The 22,965-nt window shown below is 35.5% G+C and overlaps 1 protein-coding gene across 4 annotated transcripts; it reads right to left on the bottom strand.

The window, feature by feature from the left end:
• Positions 1-404: 404 nt before the first annotated feature.
• On the bottom strand, positions 405-21,517 carry cog1 (component of oligomeric golgi complex 1). 4 transcript variants are annotated; one of them, XM_073944754.1, is made up of 15 exons: positions 21,137-21,517; positions 18,936-19,180; positions 18,653-18,834; positions 17,758-17,928; positions 16,574-16,730; positions 16,156-16,366; positions 11,395-12,180; positions 10,103-10,249; positions 9,333-9,494; positions 9,054-9,178; positions 7,801-7,909; positions 6,141-6,250; positions 4,706-4,787; positions 4,523-4,561; positions 405-718 (listed from the first exon to the last, which is right to left on the bottom strand). In XM_073944754.1, the coding sequence occupies exons 1-14, from the start codon at positions 21,443-21,445 to the stop codon at positions 4,547-4,549; spliced, it is 2,811 nt and encodes a 936-aa protein (XP_073800855.1). In that variant the 5' UTR covers positions 21,446-21,517; the 3' UTR covers positions 405-718; positions 4,523-4,546. The 4 variants fall into 4 exon arrangements, with proteins under 4 accessions (XP_073800855.1, XP_073800854.1, XP_073800853.1 ...); XM_073944753.1 differs by having other exon boundaries at positions 18,936-19,183; XM_073944752.1 differs by lacking the exon at positions 4,523-4,561.
• Positions 21,518-22,965: the final 1,448 nt, after the last annotated feature.

Below are 22,965 nucleotides of genomic sequence, written 5' to 3' on the forward strand. Positions count from 1 at the left end.
ACCAAAAAAAATTTGCATTAGGAAAAGTTCTGTATTTTGTACGGGACTGATGATCATGATTGCAAAATACTATGAGAAGTATCTTTGAGGGAATGTTTCGCATTTTGGATTAAAGAACGTTACTATTTGGTTTTCAAACAACCAAAGGGAAACAAAAACTAGCGTTAAGGCAACATTGTCAAACTAATTAGTGCAAATACACTTTATATCTGAAGTTAATAAATGAATTACTTAACAGAAAGTGTATACGTGTATACATTATTGATATATTAAATAAATCTTAATCAGGACAATAACAATAGTATCAAATATATATTAAGGCAAATTTGGAAAGACTATTCTGATTAACACAATAAGAAGTTTAATTAAAAATCATAAATATGCGTTTCATAAATACAAAAGTGTATTTTCCCTTTCCCTTTTATTAATATATTGAGCATTGTAATGTCTCTATATCATGTTTTTTTTGTGAGAATATGTAATACAGGACACAACTGTTTACATTTCAGAATGTATTTTAAATATTATTTCGCATAGTGTTGCACGCATTTTAAAAAAATACTAACTTTATAATAAAAGTTTATTTGGCCATGCCAGAGAGCCAGCCTAATTTAAAGAGAGAAGGGGCGCTGGATTCCTCTTCTTGATTGGCTAATTGCCGGAAGAGATTTCCTGGCTGGAAACTGTCCTGTAGAGCAGAAGTTGAGGAGGGAGCCAACTACAACAAAAGGAAAGAAAGTAAAATAAAAAAACATTAGAAATTCCCTTACAAGCTGATTTCTATACTCAGATGTTCTGACGTAAGAAACCATTAACAGATCTGACCACTTTAAGAGCCAAAAAGTGTCTCTGCAAGCAAAAGTTTGATATTTAAGGCCAGTGGAGAAATTTGTAATTACATAATGCATTTCTGCTTGTAAAACACTAGTGTAAAGGCAAGACACTGCAGGTGAACAGCAAAAAATTAAAAATAAATAAATAAACCAATACTTTCACAGTTTAAGATTCACAAACATGCACACAAACATTTTTCATTAGTTTTCCAAAATGTTGTCTAAATATGCATATGGGGTCTTTACACATTAGTGGATAAAGTCAGGGTTAAAAATAAAAATCTTAGTACATTTTTTGGGGTGGGGGGGTAATCTCTTCCTAACCCATAATTAATTCAGAAAACACACACACACACACACACACACACACACACACACACACACACACACACACACACACACACACACACACACACACACACACACACACACACACACACACACACACACACACACACACACACACACACACACACACACACACACACACACACACACACACACACACACACACACACACACACACACACACACACACACACACACACACACACACACACACACACACACACACACACACACACACACACACACACACACACACACACACACACACACACACACACACACACACACACACACACACACACACACACACACACACACACACACACACACACACACACACACACACACACACACACACACACACACACACACACACACACACACACACACACACACACACACACACACACACACACACACACACACACACACACACACACACACACACACACACACACACACACACACACACACACACACACACACACACACACACACACACACACACACACACACACACACACACACACACACACACACACACACACACACACACACACACACACACACACACACACACACACACACACACACACACACACACACACACACACACACACACACACACACACACACACACACACACACACACACACACACACACACACACACACACACACACACACACACACACACACACACACACACACACACACACACACACACACACACACACACACACACACACACACACACACACACACACACACACACACACACACACACACACACACACACACACACACACACACACACACACACACACACACACACACACACACACACACACACACACACACACACACACACACACACACACACACACACACACACACACACACACACACACACACACACACACACACACACACACACACACACACACACACACACACACACACACACACACACACACACACACACACACACACACACACACACACACACACACACACACACACACACACACACACACACACACACACACACACACACACACACACACACACACACACACACACACACACACACACACACACACACACACACACACACACACACACACACACACACACACACACACACACACACACACACACACACACACACACACACACACACACACACACACACACACACACACACACACACACACACACACACACACACACACACACACACACACACACACACACACACACACACACACACACACACACACACACACACACACACACACACACACACACACACACACACACACACACACACACACACACACACACACACACACACACACACACACACACACACACACACACACACACACACACACACACACACACACACACACACACACACACACACACACACACACACACACACACACACACACACACACACACACACACACACACACACACACACACACACACACACACACACACACACACACACACACACACACACACACACACACACACACACACACACACACACACACACACACACACACACACACACACACACACACACACACACACACACACACACACACACACACACACACACACACACACACACACACACACACACACACACACACACACACACACACACACACACACACAAAGTGTGGAATACTGTCTTATGTAGAAGTGTACATTCAATATAGAATAAATATTTAATTATTTTTGATTGATAAACTGTTGTATATAAAATCAGGAATATTAGGAATATATTAACATATCACACTGTAAAAGCCTTCATAACATATTTTTAAAAACTTTTTGGTGTATTTAAGCAAGTTTAGGCTTAGATTTACAGCTTACTGTATGAGAAAATACAAATTCTTAAAAAAAAAAAAAGCCTTTAAAAAAAAAAAGCGTTTAAAAATCTGTATTATTTTTGGAATATACACTACCTGACAAAAATCTTGTCCTATCCAAGTTTTAGGAACAACAAAGGATAACTTGATTTATAGTTGATCATTTGGTATTAGAAGTGGCTTATATGAAAGGCAAAGGCTTCTAGATTACACTTATTTTACCAAAATAAAATATGATCATGCCCTGATTTTGAATTATTCCATTAGGACAGTAAGGTTTGACTTTGCTTTGACAAAAGTCTTGTCACAGAAATAATGTCCAGTATAGAATATAAAGTCATGGTGCAGTGAAAAAAGAAATAATATTGTGCATGACTCCCTTGAGCTTGGAGGACTGCATCCATACGTCTCTGCAATGACTAAAATAACTTATTAATAAAGTCATCTGAAATGGCAAAGAAAGCGTTCCTGCAGGACTCCCAGAGTTCATCAAGATTCTTTCGACTCATTCTCAATGCCTCCTTCTTCATCTTACCCCAGACTTGCTTAATAATGTTTATTTCTGGTGACTGGGCTGGCCAATGCAGGTTTGTAATTTAATTGGCAGCACAAATGTCTTGATACCTCAGGCTGTTGATGTTGCCATCCACTCTGCAGATCTCTCACATGCCTCCATGCTGAATCTAAGCCCAAACCATGATTTTTCCTTCACCAAACATGACTGATTTCTATGAGAATCTTGGGTCCATCAAGGTTCCAGTAGGTCTTTTTTTCAGTAGGTCTTTTTTTTTAGTATTTGTGAGCATTGGGATGCAGTTCAACAGCTGATTCATCTGAAAATCGACCTTTTGCCATTTTTCCTAATGATCAACTAGAAATCAAGTTATAATTTGATGCACTTACAACCGGGATCAATGACAAGACTTTTGTCAGGTAGTATACCAGCACAATTTGATTTGGAAGAAAAACTGAACAGAATGTCCTTTGGATGTTTTCTTTACAATAGTCTGAAAAATCTCAAAACATCTGGCTAAAAAGGAAAAAAATCTTTAAATTGTCTTGCCTGCAGTGTCTTGCCTATAAGAGCCCCAAAACAGTGCCTCTGCAAGCAAAAGTTTTAGCATTTTTAAGGTCAGTGGAAAAATCTATCTATCTATCCATCTATATATATATATATATCTATATATATATATATATATATATATATATATATATATATATATATATATATATATATATATATATATATATATATATATATATATATATAGTGCTCGTCTGCTACAAATCAAGGTTCCTTTAAGATATAGGTTGCATTTCAGTGGTGCTGTGAGACACGTTGCATTAGCAAAGCATATGATCTGATGCGATTGAGGTGAGTAATATTCAGTAAATCCCAAACTGCACTGCAAACTCACTGCAAATAAAACAGCGGCACACATTATAACATCACCTATCGCCTCCAGATCCAGCAGTTCTACTCCATGAAAAACTGGGAGCATAGGTAGAAAGCCATGAAAACTAAAACACCATCTCAACTCTTTCTGTTTCGCATAATGTTTACTTTGCTTTTAAAACAGATGTAATTATGACAAATTCTATCTCATGAAATCCATGTACATTATAAGCAGCCTACCAGTGGTCTAGTGATGTCTGCTCCATGTGTGGCAGAATTAGTCTTGCGGGAGTTTGTCATACTCTGTGGCAGCAAACCAAACCTTGAGGAAAGGGAAGAGTTTTTATTATAATTTATTTAAATACAGAATTAAAATGAAACGTAAAAATTGTAAAACATTTGTGCATTTTTAATTGTTTTTTAATATATTTTCCAATATTTTTCTTTAAATATATTATATATTATAAATAAATGTTTTCTAATTATGCATAATATATTTTAGGTACAAAGCTACAATGAGCAAAAGGTGTTAATAAACCCAGGTTTATGTTGAGGAAAAACATTACTTGCAAATATTTACATTTACTTAAAAACATGTTTAATAATAACATAATGAACTATTTAAAGTAAAATACAACTATACATTTTAAAATGTTTGTTTACATATATTATTCTATTACAAGTAGGTATTTATTTATAATCCTTTTACAAGATAAAATAAAAAAATAAAAACATTTTTGTATAAAACAAATTAGAACATAAAAGTTTATATATAAGAACAATTTTACTGAAGAAATATTAAAAAATAAATATAATTGTTTCACTTTTATATTTTTTTTATAAAAAAATATATATAAAAGTGAAAAATATATGTTATGATTTTATTTGTAGACATTATTATAATTGGTAAAATGTCTTTTAATGTATGTTTATGTTGAAAAAAGGTTTAAAACATACGAGTACAGAATAAAAAAAATAGAAGTCAGAATTATTAATCCCCCTTCAAATTTCTTTTCTTTTTTTTTTAAATATTTCCCAAATGATGTTTAACAAAACAGAAATTTTCACAGTATGTCTGATAATATTTTTCTTCTGGAGAAAGTCTTATTTGTTTATTTTTGCTGTTTTTTATTTTTATAAAATTAAAATTATTTTTATTTTTATTTTAAGATCAAAATTATTATCCCCTTTAAGCTATTTTTTTCAATAGTCTACAGAACAAACCATCGTTATACAATGACTTGCCTAATTACTCTAACCAAATTAACCTAGTTAAGTCTTTAAATGTCACTTTAAGCTGTATAGAAGTGTCTTGAAGAATATCTAGTCAAATATTATTTACTGTCATCATGGCAAATAAAAAATGAATCAGTTATTAGAAATTAGTTATTAAAACCATTATGTTTAGAAATGTGTTGGAAAAAAAATCTGCTCTCTGTTAAACATATATATATATATATATATATTTTATTATTATTACATTATTAGTAGTATTGCTAATACATTAATAAAATATAAAAATGAGTAAAACACATTTTTACAATGCCTATATTGTAATGCACTACAATTTTTATTATCTTGCAAAACAGTAAAGTATGACAGCAACTAACTTTTCATAAATGTCAATAACCGCACGTTCAACAGTGTGAAAGGTAAGATGGAGCTGTATTCTCACCGGATCTGACTGCTGGCCAAAGGAAGGATGTTATATGGTTCCTGAGAGTTGATGCTGTTGCTCCTAGACGTGAACTGCTTCTCTGTGCCCGTCAACAGCCCTAACAACACCTATTCATCATAACATCAGTCAACAATAAGAAGACAAAATACAAAAGAGGACAATTATCCTAGTCCCAAGCCAATCTGAATAACACAATTACCCAGGCATACGTTTATAAGGATTCTTGATAATGATTATTATATTTTTATTCTTCCATATAATTAAAATAGTAAGTGATAATGTTACTGTCTGGGTAAAAACAACATCTGCAAAGTTACAGTGCTCCAAGGTAATGCAAATGGAGATATTTTCGTTTACAGAATTGGCTTTTAGGGACTAAAACAAACAGCTGGTAGAGACTTCATTTTTGACATAACTTCACATCACTTTGACACACCTCAGTGTGTGCTAGGCAGTTAGCGAATTAGAACACACTAGGACAGCTAACCAATTAAAGCACACTGTGCGTTTCTAAGGGAGAAGCCTCTTAAAATCGATTAAAAAAATGCAACAAATACAAGTACCAGATACATTAGCACTTCATAGTTTGAAAGGTTTTCTTGCTAACAAAATAAATGCTGTTCATTTTATTTTTAGATTTTATCCTTTTCTATAATCTAATGCCCCATTAACACGGGGCGTCAGAGTCAATGCTTCCCATTCACTTTGAATGGGTGACGTCAGGCGTTGCCGAACTGCATTGTGGATCCGTCAGCGCCCCTTCAGAGGTGTTGCTCGCTGCAGATGTTGGGACTAGCTCAACTTTTCAAGTGCCGACAGAAGCGTCAGCCAATCAGATCGCTGTATGCAAATACACCAGCTAGACAGTGGCCTATTGCTGACTGAATTTCATTGGCTGACGCTTTTTCATTCAGACACGCCTTCAGTCAAGCATTGACGCTAAAGCCCCGTGTGAATGGGGCGTAATATCTCTGGACTTTTAAACACAGTGGCCGATAAGTAGGACTAGGAGGAAGACCTGTGTAATGCTATATAGGTGATGACCGGCAAGAAGCTTTGAGGTGTATTAGATTCACTTTTATTTGTAATCATTTACATATGAGAGAATTAGTTTTGTGTGTCAATTAGGTTTTTTGTGTGGAGGAGGGTTGTCGGAGGCTCAGGGAAGGGTCTTTTGTTGTTTATTTGTTACTTTTGTTGATTTTTTTTCTTTTGTTCTGTTCTAATGTTCTTTTTTCAAAAGACATGTTTATATTATAGGAATGTGCTGTGATGAGGAAAATATATATTTAGTTTTATGTGCCTTTCCAGAGAATATGTGACTAACTGGTCAATATTAGTACTTATAGAGGGTATGATGTTTCCCCTTTTTCCCCTTACCTCCATCTATCTGTTGGCTTATTTTTTAAGGATTACTGTAATTTCTACAACTCATTGCACATTTTTTGTAAAACTTGCCTATGACTATGTCTGTAAAAGCACATTGTACAATCATTTTCATAACCTTAAATAAATAGGTTACAAAAAAACTGCAACAAAATACAAAATGTTAGCAAAATGAAATGAACATGTTGCAGTGCACCCCATTAACACAATCATGCATCTGAAAGTAGCAGATTGACCACAGTTTAAAACGGTGATAAAAGGTGAAGCTTACAGATGTCCTTTGTGAGAGTCTGTTAAGGTTGCTGTTCAGATGTGGAGTAAAAACGTCCAGGTCAAAGGGATCGATGTGACTTTCCAGGGAGTCGCAGACCTGCTGGACCCTTTAACAAACAGCAAAGTGTGAGAGGGCTGTCACTTCAGCATGATCTATTCTTGGTTGTGCTTTGTTTTGGCAGATCTAAATAAAATTTCTAACGATACCTTAACAATATTGATACCTGATACCATTTTTGATACCAATTTTCACATCGAATGAATTTAAACTATGATATTTTTGTAAATCTTAAGTTGTTCATTAGTTAAAACCTCAAGCATGGCTCAGTGTTTAGATTTGTTCTACTGGTTCAGTAAAGACTGCAGTTCAGATTTTCACTAGCCCAGTCATAAACAAGAATAACTAAAGGTACACAATAAAAATATATGAAATATAAAAGTGAAATTAGGATATTTGATTTTCCAGGGACAGCTAATTTAAAATGAAACGGTACTCATCATTTACTCTTTATGAAATTTCTTTCTTCTGTTGAATACAAAAGCTATACAAAAGAACGATAAGGGAAAAAGAGCCATTGACATCCATAGTACATTGTAAAAAACTCTGGGATCTACACAATCCCTTCATGTCATCTCAACACAAATCAATTAAGTTATTTACATAAGTAAATGGATTAAAACAATTAAGTAGTCCCCCAATAAACTGAATAATTGGGTTAATCCAAATCATATCAATAAGTAGTTAGAAAAACAGCAAAACATTTGAGTGTAGAAGCAAAAAAATACTATGAAAGTCGATGACTGCTGCTTTCCAACATTTTTTAAAATATCTTCCTTTGTGTTCGGCAGAGGAAAGGTCTGGAACAAGTGGAGGTTAAGTAAATGATAGCAGAATTTTCATTTTAGGTTCAACCATCCTTTTAAAGTCTGACTTTTAGGGTTTGGTGTCTTATAAAGACTTAGTTGTGGATTTTTTTTTTAGCTTGTTTGCTGTACACCATATCACACAGCAGCTTTTAAGCATTGTTCTGTTTTTGTTAGAAGTCAGAATTAAATGCACTGTCTCTATCAAGTGTAAAACGAGCCGGTGTAAACTCTGAATAACTGACAAAGCTTAACTATTATTTCCATACTCGGAAAAAACAATATTACATCATTACATTTACAGTGATTCCATACAAATCAACTAAACATTACTTTTAACAACACTACTAAGGACTTGCATCCATTGCTAGCAATTGAAGTGGTCACCTTGGGTCTTGCTGAGAGCGGGAGCTCCTACCCTCCTCAAGACGAGACCCTAAAGTGACAGTGAGATAGCGGAGGTCAAACAGCAGCTGTAGTGCTCTGTTCTGGGTCATGGGGAGGCCTGTGTCCTACACAGAACAACAGAAATCTGGTTAAGGCATTAAATATACCTTATAATTATATAATTAATAATTAAGGTATTATTTCATTATAATACTGACTGAAAGGAAAAGAATGCAAGCGTCAAGAGGACTAAGAGAGACATTTAATCAATGGTTTCACCTTGCTCTGTGAGTCTTGAGTGAGTCTTTCATACTCGCTCACGGCCTGGTCTAGACAACCCTTTAGGATGTCCAACAGAGTTACTTTTGGTAAAGCATGACCTCCGACTCGATTGACCTCAAGGCACAGGTGGAAGAGTAACGACTGAACATACCATGATGGCTGTAGAGAGAGACAGAGAAAACTTTAATCTAAATTAGTCTTTTAATTTAAACAGCAGCATCCTGGCATCACTATAAACACTTTGCTGGGGTTTCAAAGCAGGGGGTCCTGTGATTCGGTTTCATCGAAAAATTACAAAATGAACAATCAAACACTGTAACTTCTACAGAATGAACAAAAAATGTATAAAAAATGAATAAAAACTCCCAAATATAAATAAAAACAGGAACAATGCAAAATTATTTGATAAAGTACTCCCTTCCAATGAAAAATAAAATGTCAAATTAAACTACATTTTTATCAAATAAATAAATTTTAAACTATTTATAATTTAAATGTTACTAGTTTGATCAAATGAAAAAAGCTTGGGGAATTTTATAATACATTAATATATAGTGTATACATAAATATGTTAATATTGTACAAATAATTTATGATATAATATAATATAATATAATATAATATAATATAATATAATATAATATAATATAATATAATATAATATAATATAATATAATATAATATAATATAATATAAATAAAAAATGCACACTGCATTCATTAAAGTTAATAACGAAGATAACAGTAGAAAATAACTGTAGTGGTTACCTGCACAGGAAGGCGTATTTTGGACATTACACTGTTTCCTGACTCTGCCTCTTCCTGTATTTCTAGCTCTTCCCAATTAGTTGCAGTACCCAGGATGGATCCGGCATTTTCAGCATGGAGAGTTGCAGCAAAACTCCCCACAAGTGCCTGCAACACATTTGTTTATTTTTTTTATTAAAGAACACAAGGGCCAGATTAAATAAACAGGGCAAAATAGCTTGTAATTATGATCCAATAAAAAAAGTGCAGATGTGAACAAAGTTGTGCAAGTGATTTGATTGACAACAAGAAAGCTAAAGAACACAGAATTAGCACCAAATTTGCATATATATATATATAAAAAACACACACACACAGTTGAAGTCTGAATTATTAGCCCCCCTGAATTATTAGCCTAATCCCCACGTTTATTTATTTATTTTTTATCCCCAATTTCAGTTTAACGGGGAGAAGATTTCTTCAACACATTTCTAAACATAATAGTTTTAATAAGTCATTTCTAATAACTACTTTATTTGATCTTTGCAATGATGACAGTAAATAATATTAGACTAGATCTTCTTCAAGACACTTCTATGCAGCTTAAAGTGACATTTAAAGGCTTAACTAATTTAATTAGGTTAACTAGGCAGGTTAGGGTAATTAGGCAAGTTATTGTATAATGATGGTTTGTTCTGTAGACTATCGAAAACATATATATATATTTTTTTTTACCTTAAAATGGCTTTTAAAAAACTTAAAACTGCTTTTACTCTAGCCAAAATAAAACAAACAAGACTTTCTCCAAAAGACAAAATATTATCAGACATACTGTAAAAATTTCCTTGATCTGTTAAACATCATTTGGGAAATATTCAAAAAACAATAATAAATTAAAAGGGGGCTAATAGTTCTGACTTCAATTGTATATATATGCTCTTCCGTACTCCACTTCCGTAGACACTTCATTTTGAACATTATCCACTAAATATTCGACAGCAAATCCTAATTTTAAATAATCAATTAATGCATTATTATGTCACGCTGCATAGTTTGAATAGTTTCCTCCCATAAATGTGGGGTCTGAAAGGGTAAATAAGGCAAATGCATGCAATAGGGTCACAGACGGTCAACGATAAAAAAATTGTCAGCACTATTTCTTTAAAAAAAAATCCTGACAAGTATTATTATTTTTTTTACATCGAAACAGTATTTGCAATGGTGCAAGCTGTCAGTAAATCTTGCCAGAAGTCTTAAAATCATCAAAATGCACACGTAAATATTAATTATTGAAATATCTTCAATAGTCTTACTCTGGTGAGTGCTGAGCTCCAGATTCCATAGGCATCCATACTGCAGGACAGCAGCTCCTCTTTCAGACAGCTCCACTTAGCCTGAGCTGGGCTCACATCGGCTGCTTTGGCAGTACCACTTTTCCCCAGCTTCTTGCTCTGTCGTGGTGTGCCTCTACTCACAACATCCACACCCCCCTGCTTTCCTAGGATACACTGCTTCAGACTAGGACACAGCTCCCCCATGGACTGGCACAATCTGGCCATAAACAGCACTGAACTCAACTGGCTGTGGCTGCTGGTCTCAGCCTGAGCGTTAGCCAGCTCAGAGCGCACACTAGCCAGGACGTCCCGAACGCACGCAAGGCAGTGATCTCTAAGAATGTCCTCCACCGCTTCAGCATCCATAAAACGATTTATAGGTGTACTCGACGAGACTGTGTACTTCTCTAAAGTCTCCTTGCCATTTGTGTCAGAGGGTAAGTAGTGTTGCAGATCTTCTAGCTTGGCTTTGAGTTTGGAGTCCAGCGAGGAACAGAAGGTCTGGACGCAGGGTGTGAGGGCCTGAGTCTTCATGGACAGGCCACTCTTTTGTTGTGGACTGCGTTGGGCTACGCTCACCCAGGCTGTGTCACTGAGCAGGTCACTCTGAGACTCGGACCACAGGAACGCTCCGACGTCACTCTCGTACTGAGCCCCCCGACTGAAGCTCCCGGCAGAGGCTTGACCCTGCAGATCCCGCAGAGCTGAGGATAACAGCTGTCTGGAGCTGCTGGAGATCCCTTCTGTGCCCTCCTGCGTGATCACCTGCAGAGATCCAGAAGATACTTTCACACTGAGTGCCAGTGAATTACGGAAAAGTAAAATGCCATGACAAAATAGTGAATCAAAACAGCTGAAATCATAAGATGATTTGAATAACTCTATTAGGAGGGAATTGATCATTTTACATTGTGATAATTGTGTAGGGAGTGTTTATTATAAAGTGTAATAAACAAATTAGAAGCATAAATTAGTACAATACAAAAAAGATACAAATAAATAGACCGTGCTTTACAGTATATTTATTATGTATATTGTGTAGGTGTATGTTTATATGCATATCAATGTGTGCACGCATATGCGAGGACTATTGTGTGTGCGAATATATGCGTTCACACGTATGCTTTTATGCGAGTATATATTTGATATTTATTTTGCTTTGTCTATACATTTATTTGTGGTTTATTTTAATGCTTGTTTGTTGTTTGTGAAGCGCTTTGAGTTGCATGTATGTAGGAAAAGTGCTATCCAAACAAAATTTAATATCATTATTCTGAACAGAGTTATTGAGTTGTCATATTGAGTTAAAATGTAAAATAAAACTGTAATAAAACAATGTAATTGAATGTAAAACAACACTAAATAGTCTGCACTGTAATAAAAAATACAATTAATATTTGTTAAAGCAACAAATTTATAATTTATTCTGCTTAAATGTTTAAATTAACTTGAAATCTTAATGTCACATACCTTAAAATAAAAAACTTGTTCACTGTAGTAGGGTTAAAGTTGACTATTTTTATTGCTGGTTAAGTATAATCACAACTCTAAATTGAATATTCTGCAAAGTGACTCTTGCATATTTGCATATTGTGAATTCAATGTTGAAACGATATCTTGTGCAGCACTAATCCACATGGAGTTTTTCAAGCCAGGTGAATGAAATCAATTATGGCACAACAAAGCATGGATTTTTCTGGACTAGTGTGTAGTTGTTGTTTTTTTTGGTTTGATTGAGCTTTAAAAATCACTTGTCCGAGCTACTTTAGCTAAACAAAGGGGCAAGACTGCTGGCGCTATAGGACAAAAGGCTGTTTTGGAAAACTGGTGAAGACGCAGAAAAAAGTGTTTTGGAACAGACTGGATGTTGAATGTTTGTTATCTGTCTGTTGTGTCAGAGAACTGTCTGAAAAAATGTCAAGGAAATTAGATAAACGCTGACAAAAATGTGATTAGCAAAGCTACTGCAGTGAAAACGACACTCAATGACAGATTTACTGAGATTGTAAGCATGATAGATATATAGGATTTGTGGTGGTAAAGTACCAAACTTTGTCCTAATTTTTAAAAAGCATCCTAAATGAGGGGCCGGAGAGATATGACTTGCAATATGAGTGATGACACAACAGTAATATAAGAGCCCATATGTTGTATTTTTGCTCCTCAAGACACCCACATTGGATTTGTCAACGTTAAAACGTTATCATGTTGTATTTTGAAACTACACAATATCAGTGCATTGTACAATGTGGCTTTTCTACAAACATTTTCAAATGTTTTATTTCTAAGCACAACAAAATCAATGTATTGCTCAAGTTGGCTTCTTATATATTCAAACACATTCATATGTTATGTTTGCATAACAATTAGGGATGCAACGGGTATAGATTTTGATTGTTTTATTATCTAGATTGTTGTGCATTTATTAAATTTAAAACAGTACTAGTTTAGAAAAACACAAAAAAAGATTTTATTTTAAATTGTTGTTTATTGCTGCTCAGTAACCAAATAAAGCAGGAAATATTAATAAAAACAAACAATAGTCCATTTCTCTCTTTATGCTTAAAAATAAATGAAAAAGTTTTTGATTTAAACATGAGTGATCATTTTGCAATGAAAATAAATGACAGAACAATGAATAAATAAATAAAAATAAGAATAAATAAAAAATAGCATTTTTCTAATGTTAATTTAAGCTATATATTAGCCAAGAATTTAAATGAACTGTTGTTATTATCTGCGTTCAAACAATCAAAATCATTACAATAATTTGTAATAATTCGTCTAAGTATCTTTTGTTTACATTGCACTGAAAGCCACACACCACTCTCACCGCTGGTGCTGTATTGAACAGACGCATGTCAATTCATAACTATAGCGACCGTTTTTCAGCTGAACTAAATAGGGCAGTGCAATTCATTAAAAATCCGAGTTTCTAACGATTATGAAAAACCATTAATCGAGATAAACGATTATTAACTTAGCAGCGCGAAAGACCGCTTGCTTATGTGTGTGTGTGCAGAGCACACACATAAGCATGCGGTCAGCATTCGGTCTCATTCGCACACTGAGACGAGCAGAGCGCACACATCTAAAGTCATCCTAATGAGAGCGCTTTAATGGTCAAATAGGTGTCAAAACGCAGTGTTTCGTGAATATTCATATCAACCCTCATTTGTGTAATAAACAAACGAGTTGAGATTCAAAAGACGTGAAAGAGAAACTATTAAAGTGAAAGTGCGTGATGTTCCTGCTGCTGCCTGTTTTTATCATTAATCAAACAACAAGGAGAACATCCCTAACTGCTCTTGACTGAAGGACTTTTGTAGCTAAAGTGATTTTCTTACAGTAAAGATGCTTAAAGCACAGTTTGTTTCATATTTTTATTCTATTGTATTTATTTCTCTTTTCTTTGCAGAGTGGAAGCAGTAAATATGCAGTTGAAGTCCTCCTGAATATTAGCGACCCTTTTCCTCCCCAATTTCTGTTTCATGAAAATAAGATTTTCTGAATGTAATAGTTTTAATAATTATTTCTAATAACTGATTTCTTTCATCTTTGCTATGATGACAGCACATAATATTAGACTATTTTTCAAAATACAAGCATTCAGATTTAAAGTGCGATTCAAAGACTTAATTAGGATAATTAGTCAAGTCATTGTATGACAGTAGTTTCTTCTGCAGACAATCAAAAATATTTATTGCTTAAGGGGGCTAATAATATTGACCTTAAAATAGGTTTCAAAATATTTAAACCTGCGTTTATTCTAGCTGAAATAAAACAATCTTTCTCCAGAAGAAAAAAATATTAGAGGAAATACTTTTGCCTTGCTCTGTAAACATAATTAGGGAAATATTTATTTAAAAAAAAAAATTCTCAGGAGCGCTAATAATTTTGACTTCAACTGATAATCGTTTTGAATAATCGTGATTACAATTATAACCAAAATAATTGTGATTATGATTTTTCCCAAAATCAAGCAGCCCTAGAACTAAATTTACTTTTGATGTCTTGGTCACACTTATTGGAGGGCTGAAACAAATTGCCTCAGGGGCCGGGTTCGGCCAGTGGGCCGCCAATTGAATAGCCATGCTCTAAGCAGTATGATTATTACAGCTTTATCAAGAGCTTACTATGATTACAGTAGAACCCCTGAAGTTACACAAATGTTTTGACAATGTTTTTGGTTTCTTTTCTGGACTCTGAACAGCTTGTGACCATTGCTATCTGAGAGGATGAGGGAGCACTTAGATTTCATCTAAAAATCTTAATTTGGGTTCCAAAGAAGAATAAAGGATCCGTGGATTGGAACGACATAAGGGCGAGTAATTAATAACAGAATTTTATTTTTAAAAAACTCCTTAAAGCCAAATGGAAAAACTTACAAGATTAAAAAAAGAAAATAAATCAAAGATGAAAACAAATATCATAATGGGCAGGCTGGCAAACATCGGCTTGTTGTGGTCTGCACCACTTCCATTCCCAAACATGAATTCGCATGTCAGTTGTTTGCATTTCAATCAGTTGTTTCTTGTTCAGCAAAAGCAGTTTGTCAGCTTTGTGTCAACCTCAGTGTAATGGCATTAATTGTTTAAACGGCATAGTATTTCTTTGTGTGATTGGCAATTAGACAATTAATCGTTATGCTAGAATCAGCCAATGTATGATAATACCTTGTGTAACCATAGCCAACGCACCTACTGGACTAGTTAAACTGGTTGAATCAGTTATGAGTACCTGAAGTCTCCGCAGGAAGAGCTGCTGTAAAAGGTCGTCCCACAAGGCCAGAGGTTGCTCGAGCAAGGACTGACACACAGTACTCCAGTGCTGACTGATGGATTCACTACTGAGCAGCTCCCACACGGCATCTCTAATCGCAGCCAGACCCTTCAGACTCTTAACATAGACCAGAAGACTGCTGACTCCACTGCGGATATCCTCCTTACAGCTGTCACAGGAACATACAGAATTTAAAACAAACTATGGGTTTATATATTATCTCTCTGTCTGTCCTGCTTGTTTGTTTGACTCTCACGCACACTATTAAACAAACAGAGGCTTGTCAACTCATCTGCATATCATTGCTTTTCTGGTGATTGAAGTGTTTTTTAATCCTCAATTTAAAATAAATTAATAAATAAAATTTGCAACATACGTGTCAATCCACTGCTGCAGGGTGTCTCTGAGCTGCTCTCTCTGTATGGGCTGCGCTAATGTCCGAAGAACCGGCTGGAAATTCATCACTGAAGGAGGAAGGTGTTTAAACCAGCTGCCTGTGCTCATCTCCTTATCCAGGACCTTCTTCTCTTTACCTGGATTGAACAGAAATTCACAAAGGTTTCTTTCAAGCAAGTTAAAGGAATAGTTTACCTAAATAAAAAAATTCTTCTAACATTTACTCATTCTCCACTCATTTCAAACCAGAGTTTCTTTCTTCTGTTGAACACAAAGAAAGATATGTTGAAAGATATAAAAACAGCCAGCGACCTACATAGTATTTTAATGGACGTCAGTGTATGTATTTCCCCCAACATTCTACAGAATATCTTGTTTTGTCTTTAAAGAATGCAACTAAGGATCTGAGAATCCTTGTAGCAAACTCATGTTTGTGTTGCTTCAAGAAAGCAGCCATTCGAAATCTAAAGCACAGGCTAGGCTAGTCATTGCAGGATGTATTATGGCTGCGAGACTGGTGCTGCGATATTAGACGAACTCCAATTAGATTGAGCTGATGATTTCTACTGCATCATATGAACGCATTAATAACTAAAAAACATTTTGTCCTGCTATACTAAAATAATTGGAACATCATATGAACAACATAAAGCAAAGCACTAATAAAAACATGCCATTAAAACTTAATTTAAACCATTAAGATCCTGTATTCCCACAAGGCCCTTATCCTTTATTAGTATGCATATTTGCACTTATATTTGTTTGTCTTATTTATATTTTGTTTTGTACACCCCTGACCCTTTTTCCTTTTCTTTCTTTAGTTGTATTTGTATTGTTCTGTACTTTGTTTATTAAGCATTTATAAAAAATATATAATAATAAAAAAGTCATTGATCCATTTATGTGGAAGTGACAAACTGCTCTGGATGTTTACATGTTCTAAACGTGATCACCATTTAGAGTACACTAGCTAATAGATATCCGTAAAACATGCTGATTCTAATATCTAAAAAATATATTTTAATTTTACTGGACCTTTAAGGGTGGAATGTGCTCCATGCTACAATGAACCCTTTAATCCTCTAACTAGTTTATTCCTCTAACTGATACATTAGAATTGCATTGAAATACAGCCAAGTCTTAATAAATCAAACATAAACTCACCAGAGGAGGTGTTGGAGGTTACATTCTCCAAAGTGGTGAAAAGAAGGCCACAGCCCAAACCGGTATCAGACACTTGTCCCTCTGGAGGCACATAAAACACAGCATACGCCTGGTACAGAGTCGTAACCAGCAGCTCCACTAAAGAACAAACCTGTGCTTTAACCCCAGCACCTAAGAGAGAGAGAGAGAGACAGCAACACATGTGAAAGCAGAACAACAATACGTAAAAAAGAAAGAATTCATTATTTTAATCTACATGAACATTAAGAAGACGCTTTTTAAAAAAGTCTCTTCTGTTTATCAAACCTGCATTTATTTGATCCAAAATATGGTAAAAATGTGACATATTTGCACTATTTCAAATAATGAGCACATTAGAATGAGTTTTAAAACATCATTTGACTGCAGTAGTGAAGTTCAGCATTGCAATCGCAGGAATAAATTACTTTTTTAAACATTCAGACAGAAAACATTTATTCCTGTTGACAACATTTTAAATCAAATACAATGGAATAGAGAGAGCTTTGGTAATAACTAAAAAGATATTTGCTTACTACAATATTTTTAGCTAGAAATGCATTGAAAATGAAAACCTTTGATCTGAATTTTACATTTACACAAGTGCCATGTTTATTTATTTATTTTATTTTAACACAACTGGCTTTATTTTGATTAAAAATGATGATGGTGCATCTATTTAATACCGCAAAACTCCATTAATATTGAAATGTCTAGCTTTTGTGGCTAAGCAGTAGATCATTCGGCTATGGCATGAGATCCTGAGAACACAGGATTGATACAGAGTTGTATGAAAAAAATTACTAAATCCATATAATTAATTTATTTAAAAATAAAAACAAATGTCTACTTTGATGTAATCGCGCAAGTTATTCACCATGCTGAGGCTGATTAAGCAGTTGCTGAATGGAGGCTTTCCTAGCCAGCAGGAAATCAGCAAGCGCCTGTCGAGGTGAGCTGTCCTCCAGGAGCATGGTGGAGACTAGCGCTTCAGCGATCGCCTGATCGGACACCGCCCTGCCGCGCAGCACTGACTTACTCTCCAGCAAGATTGTAGACCTACAACAAAAAGGCAACTGACATTTAGTAAAGAAGAAAACAACAACAACCAAATCATCAACCAGAAATGCATTGAACATCTACATAATTCTCTAGCATACCTGAAATGACCTGCAGCTGCGACCTGGCGCACCAGGATGGGAAAGCGAGAGAGGACGGGGCTGTACTGATGACCTCCACCCTCCAGTTGTAGCTGGCTATGAAGGTGACAGCACAGCAGGTAGAGCTGTGTGGCCTGCAGGTACTGCGAGGACTCCATAGCGCTCCAGACGCGCTCCGGGATTTCAAGGAGGAGCTTTATCTGGGACGCCATTGTGTAGAACTTCTCCTGCGACTGCTTCTGACCCTGCTAAAAACAATAACGCATTCACAACCCATCCCAATACGTCTCACTATTGAGCTCTGACTTTGTGATATAATAAATTGAGGATGTATGATATAATAATGGACTGGGGGTATAGATACACATAAGGTAAACAGTACAATATTTACACAGCAGTTCAACTGTTCAGTAAGGAGTCAGTCAGTACTTTTATTCAGCAAAGGTGCATAACATTGATCAAAAGTGACACTAAAATACACTTGGAATGCACCAAAAAGCTGCTGGAAATTCAACAGAATAAAAGAGAATAAAACAGACTTTAAAAAAGAAATGAAAGCATTTGTTTTAATTGTAATAATATTTCCGATTATACTCTTTTTCCTGTATGTTTTGAATCTTTTAAATGTTGAAGGTCTTTTTTTTTGGATCGCCTCATGCAAGGGGCCTCCATGTATAACATTTAAAACCCTTTAATTTTGAAATCTTTATAGTTACACTGTAACTATGAATACACAGTTTATACTGTGAAGAATTGTTATTAAAAATGTCTACAATTTGATTTAATTACTTTACTGTTACATCATAAGTTTATTTCTTACTAAAATATTGCACGATTCATTTATTAGTCGCTTTATTTGAAATTTTGAATTTTGTTTCAAATACATAAAACTGTTGTTTTAATTTAGATAGATAGATAGACAGACAGACAGACAGACAGACAGAAAGACAGACAGACAGACAGAAAGATAGATAGATAGATATAATACTACTAAAAGATTGAGCTAGATGCATTTGAATATTAATCAATGTATGATTATCTGTGATGAACATTAGATAATCTGACTGATCTTCTTTTGCGAAAGAAGCAAATCCTCTTTAAATATGACTGGGCATGTTTGTCTCTTATTCAGTGAAAGAATTTTAAATAGCCATGACAACAGATTTGGGTAAAGTTGGTTTTATATATTCACACATTTGGACTTTCTCCTTAATAAAATAATTTCAGGAAAGTCTTCTTTGCAGATTCTAAATAGTGAACTCACAAAAGCAGTAGGCATAGACCAGTATAAGATTCTGACGGTATCACCTTGGATAAAAATATCACGGTTTCCCGGTATTGTGATCATCACTGCTCTAAAATATATTATTTTTAAATGTCTGGGTAAAAAAAAACAAGAACTTTTTTCCTCTTTCAACACAATACATATTATATTTTTATTTTGAGAAACATTTAGGATATTTTGGAGCAGTAAACATGTCAGGCGAAATAATTCAAGAGAATCAATGACTTCTGCTGTCTTCATTAGTGTCAAAATCATTTTTCATTACAATTTAAAATGGCATCTTAGGATATCTTTTCTGCAGGAAGATGCTGTTGTCCTAAAAACAACAGTAAATAAAAATAAAAATATCTTAGATGTACCTTAGGAACGGGATGGCAGAAAATTTAACAACTTGACTTTTCCAAACTTCAAAACTGTTATCATCCCATGAATAAAAAGCAAGCAATGACAATGAAAGTACAACATTGTTCATAGTCAGTTAAACAGAGCTAATCTTAATGTTGTTTTGAGGTCATATTTATACAGGATTTCAGGATGAATATTTAAAGTACTTAAAAGAGGCTGTGTCACAAGAGCGAATGTGTGCATATAAAACCAACTTAATCAGAGTTAAACAAACAGACAGATCATTTCTGAAAGTAGTGGCAACTCAATAGATGCAGTTTAAAAACGTGTAATTTGAACAGCTGTTTTAGATAAGTGAATGCTATATTTACCAATAGTCACAACAAACATTTGACACACTGCATCTGTTTTGAAATGGCTCACTCAAATTGACTGACAAGAACATTGAAGCAACAGCTTGCATCCAAACATAGTCAAATGTCTTTGTTCAAGCCAAAAAAAAATATGAATAAATATTTTTGTATGTTGTTTGCAGGCTGCTGTCCAGAAACAGAGAAACATGGAGCCTCACCTCTGCTCTGCTGCTGGACTGCGGGGTCTGTTTGGCCTGTTTGAGTTTATGGCAGTACCGGTACATGTCCTGGATGGAATGCACGACACTTTCCGAGCACTGTCTCATCTCACCGATCGTGTCAGCGGCATCGATCAAGTCTCGGTACCGCTCACCGACCATCTGCCGGAGTTCCTCCTTCTTCTGCTCAATCTCTCCGCGCACTTTCCTCTCCACAGCGCGGATCTCATCCGTTCCGTACCGTTCAAATAAAACGGTGGGGTCTTTAATCTCTGACACCCGTAGAGACTGGGCCGGTACCGTAGCCATCTCTTTAAAACTGGTCAGTTACCTGCAGAAATAAGAACCCGGAAGCAAGAACAGCTCTCCTTCCACGTAAACAAAGAGTCAGAGGTCAATCCTCGCATGCATGAAGTGAGACAGCGACACTTTTAGAGGAGGTTTGGTACTACAACACTGTAAAATCCCTAAAAATGTCAAGTCAATATTATATAATATTATAATACAAGTCGAGCTTGTCATTCCCATGCCCGTAGCCAGGGTGGGGGGCGTCGAACGAGCCACCCCCTACGGCCAAAAGGTCCAGCATTTGTTCTTTTAATTATTTTATGTAATTTAATATTATATATTTATTATACAATTAACATATTAATATGACTAAATATTATGACAACTTGTCCAACTTCTTTTATATATATAACTTCACATTAACTTTTTTTCTCACCAACCACTGGACATTTTCACAAGACAAAATTTTGTTGTAGGAAACTGTATTTTATGTACTTAAATTTGACTTTTGAATGCTAAAAGTAATTGAGTAAGAGACATTTTACTTGATTTGGGTCATTAAAATAACTCTGACTACCAATATTAAGATATAGGTAGCCTATACCTGCTGTAGACAACCTAAAACCTACAGTAGTTTGACATAAAACCAAAACAATACCCATTCTTGTCTTAGGACGAGTAAGTATATGACATGTTAAATACATAGTATAATCTGCTGGTTTTAAACATACAGAATAATAGTAAATACAGTTATTTAACAAACATAACATTACCATTATGTCTAACATCTAACATTTTTGATAAACTTTTTATATCCTACACCAAATGTTGACTAATGTAGGTACATTTATAACAACTATTTATTTGTTAGACTACTGTATTGTCAAACCATGTTGCATACAAATGCATTCAACAGTCTTATATGACAGTGTAGTATTGCTCTAGAAGACAAATAAAACACGAGACAGGTGTTTAGAAAGAGTATAGTTTATTTAGTTTGACCTGCAAACTTATCTAAACAAGATAAACTTTCAGAAAACAGCACGGAAACATTATAACGCGCGCGATAATGAATATAACCCACGGCTGTCTTCAACGGTTGTCTTCAACAGTCCTCCTTTGCTCAACAACTCAGCTGAAAAACAAAGCAAAACATTAGAACAGCCAGACATACAGTTTAATCATAACAGTTACCATGGTTTCTATTTTAAACTATAGTAAACTAAAGTTTGAAATTATAGTTTAAAATAGACAATGAGTGGGCCTCGCTGCTCCCACCCACCATAACCCTCGCAGCGGGGTGCCACTACCGGCCTCCCGTGTTTCCATGAGGGTCCTCACGGCTTGTATTGATCCCTGCCTAGGGTTCACAGGCTGCCATGCCCCAAGTAGTGCACGAGCTAACCGGGCGCCAGGCCGTGCCAGTGTTCACTGGATGTTGCTCGGCGGCACATTTCAAGCAACAAACACGTAATATTCTTTGCGATATTGCGTTTATGTATGCAAACCGCAAGGAACCACAGCACAGATGGGCCCGAGAG

The sequence above is a fragment of the Danio rerio genome, chromosome 3 (genome assembly GCF_049306965.1).
Source record: "Danio rerio strain Tuebingen ecotype United States chromosome 3, GRCz12tu, whole genome shotgun sequence".
Lineage (NCBI taxonomy): Eukaryota > Metazoa > Chordata > Actinopteri > Cypriniformes > Danionidae > Danio > Danio rerio.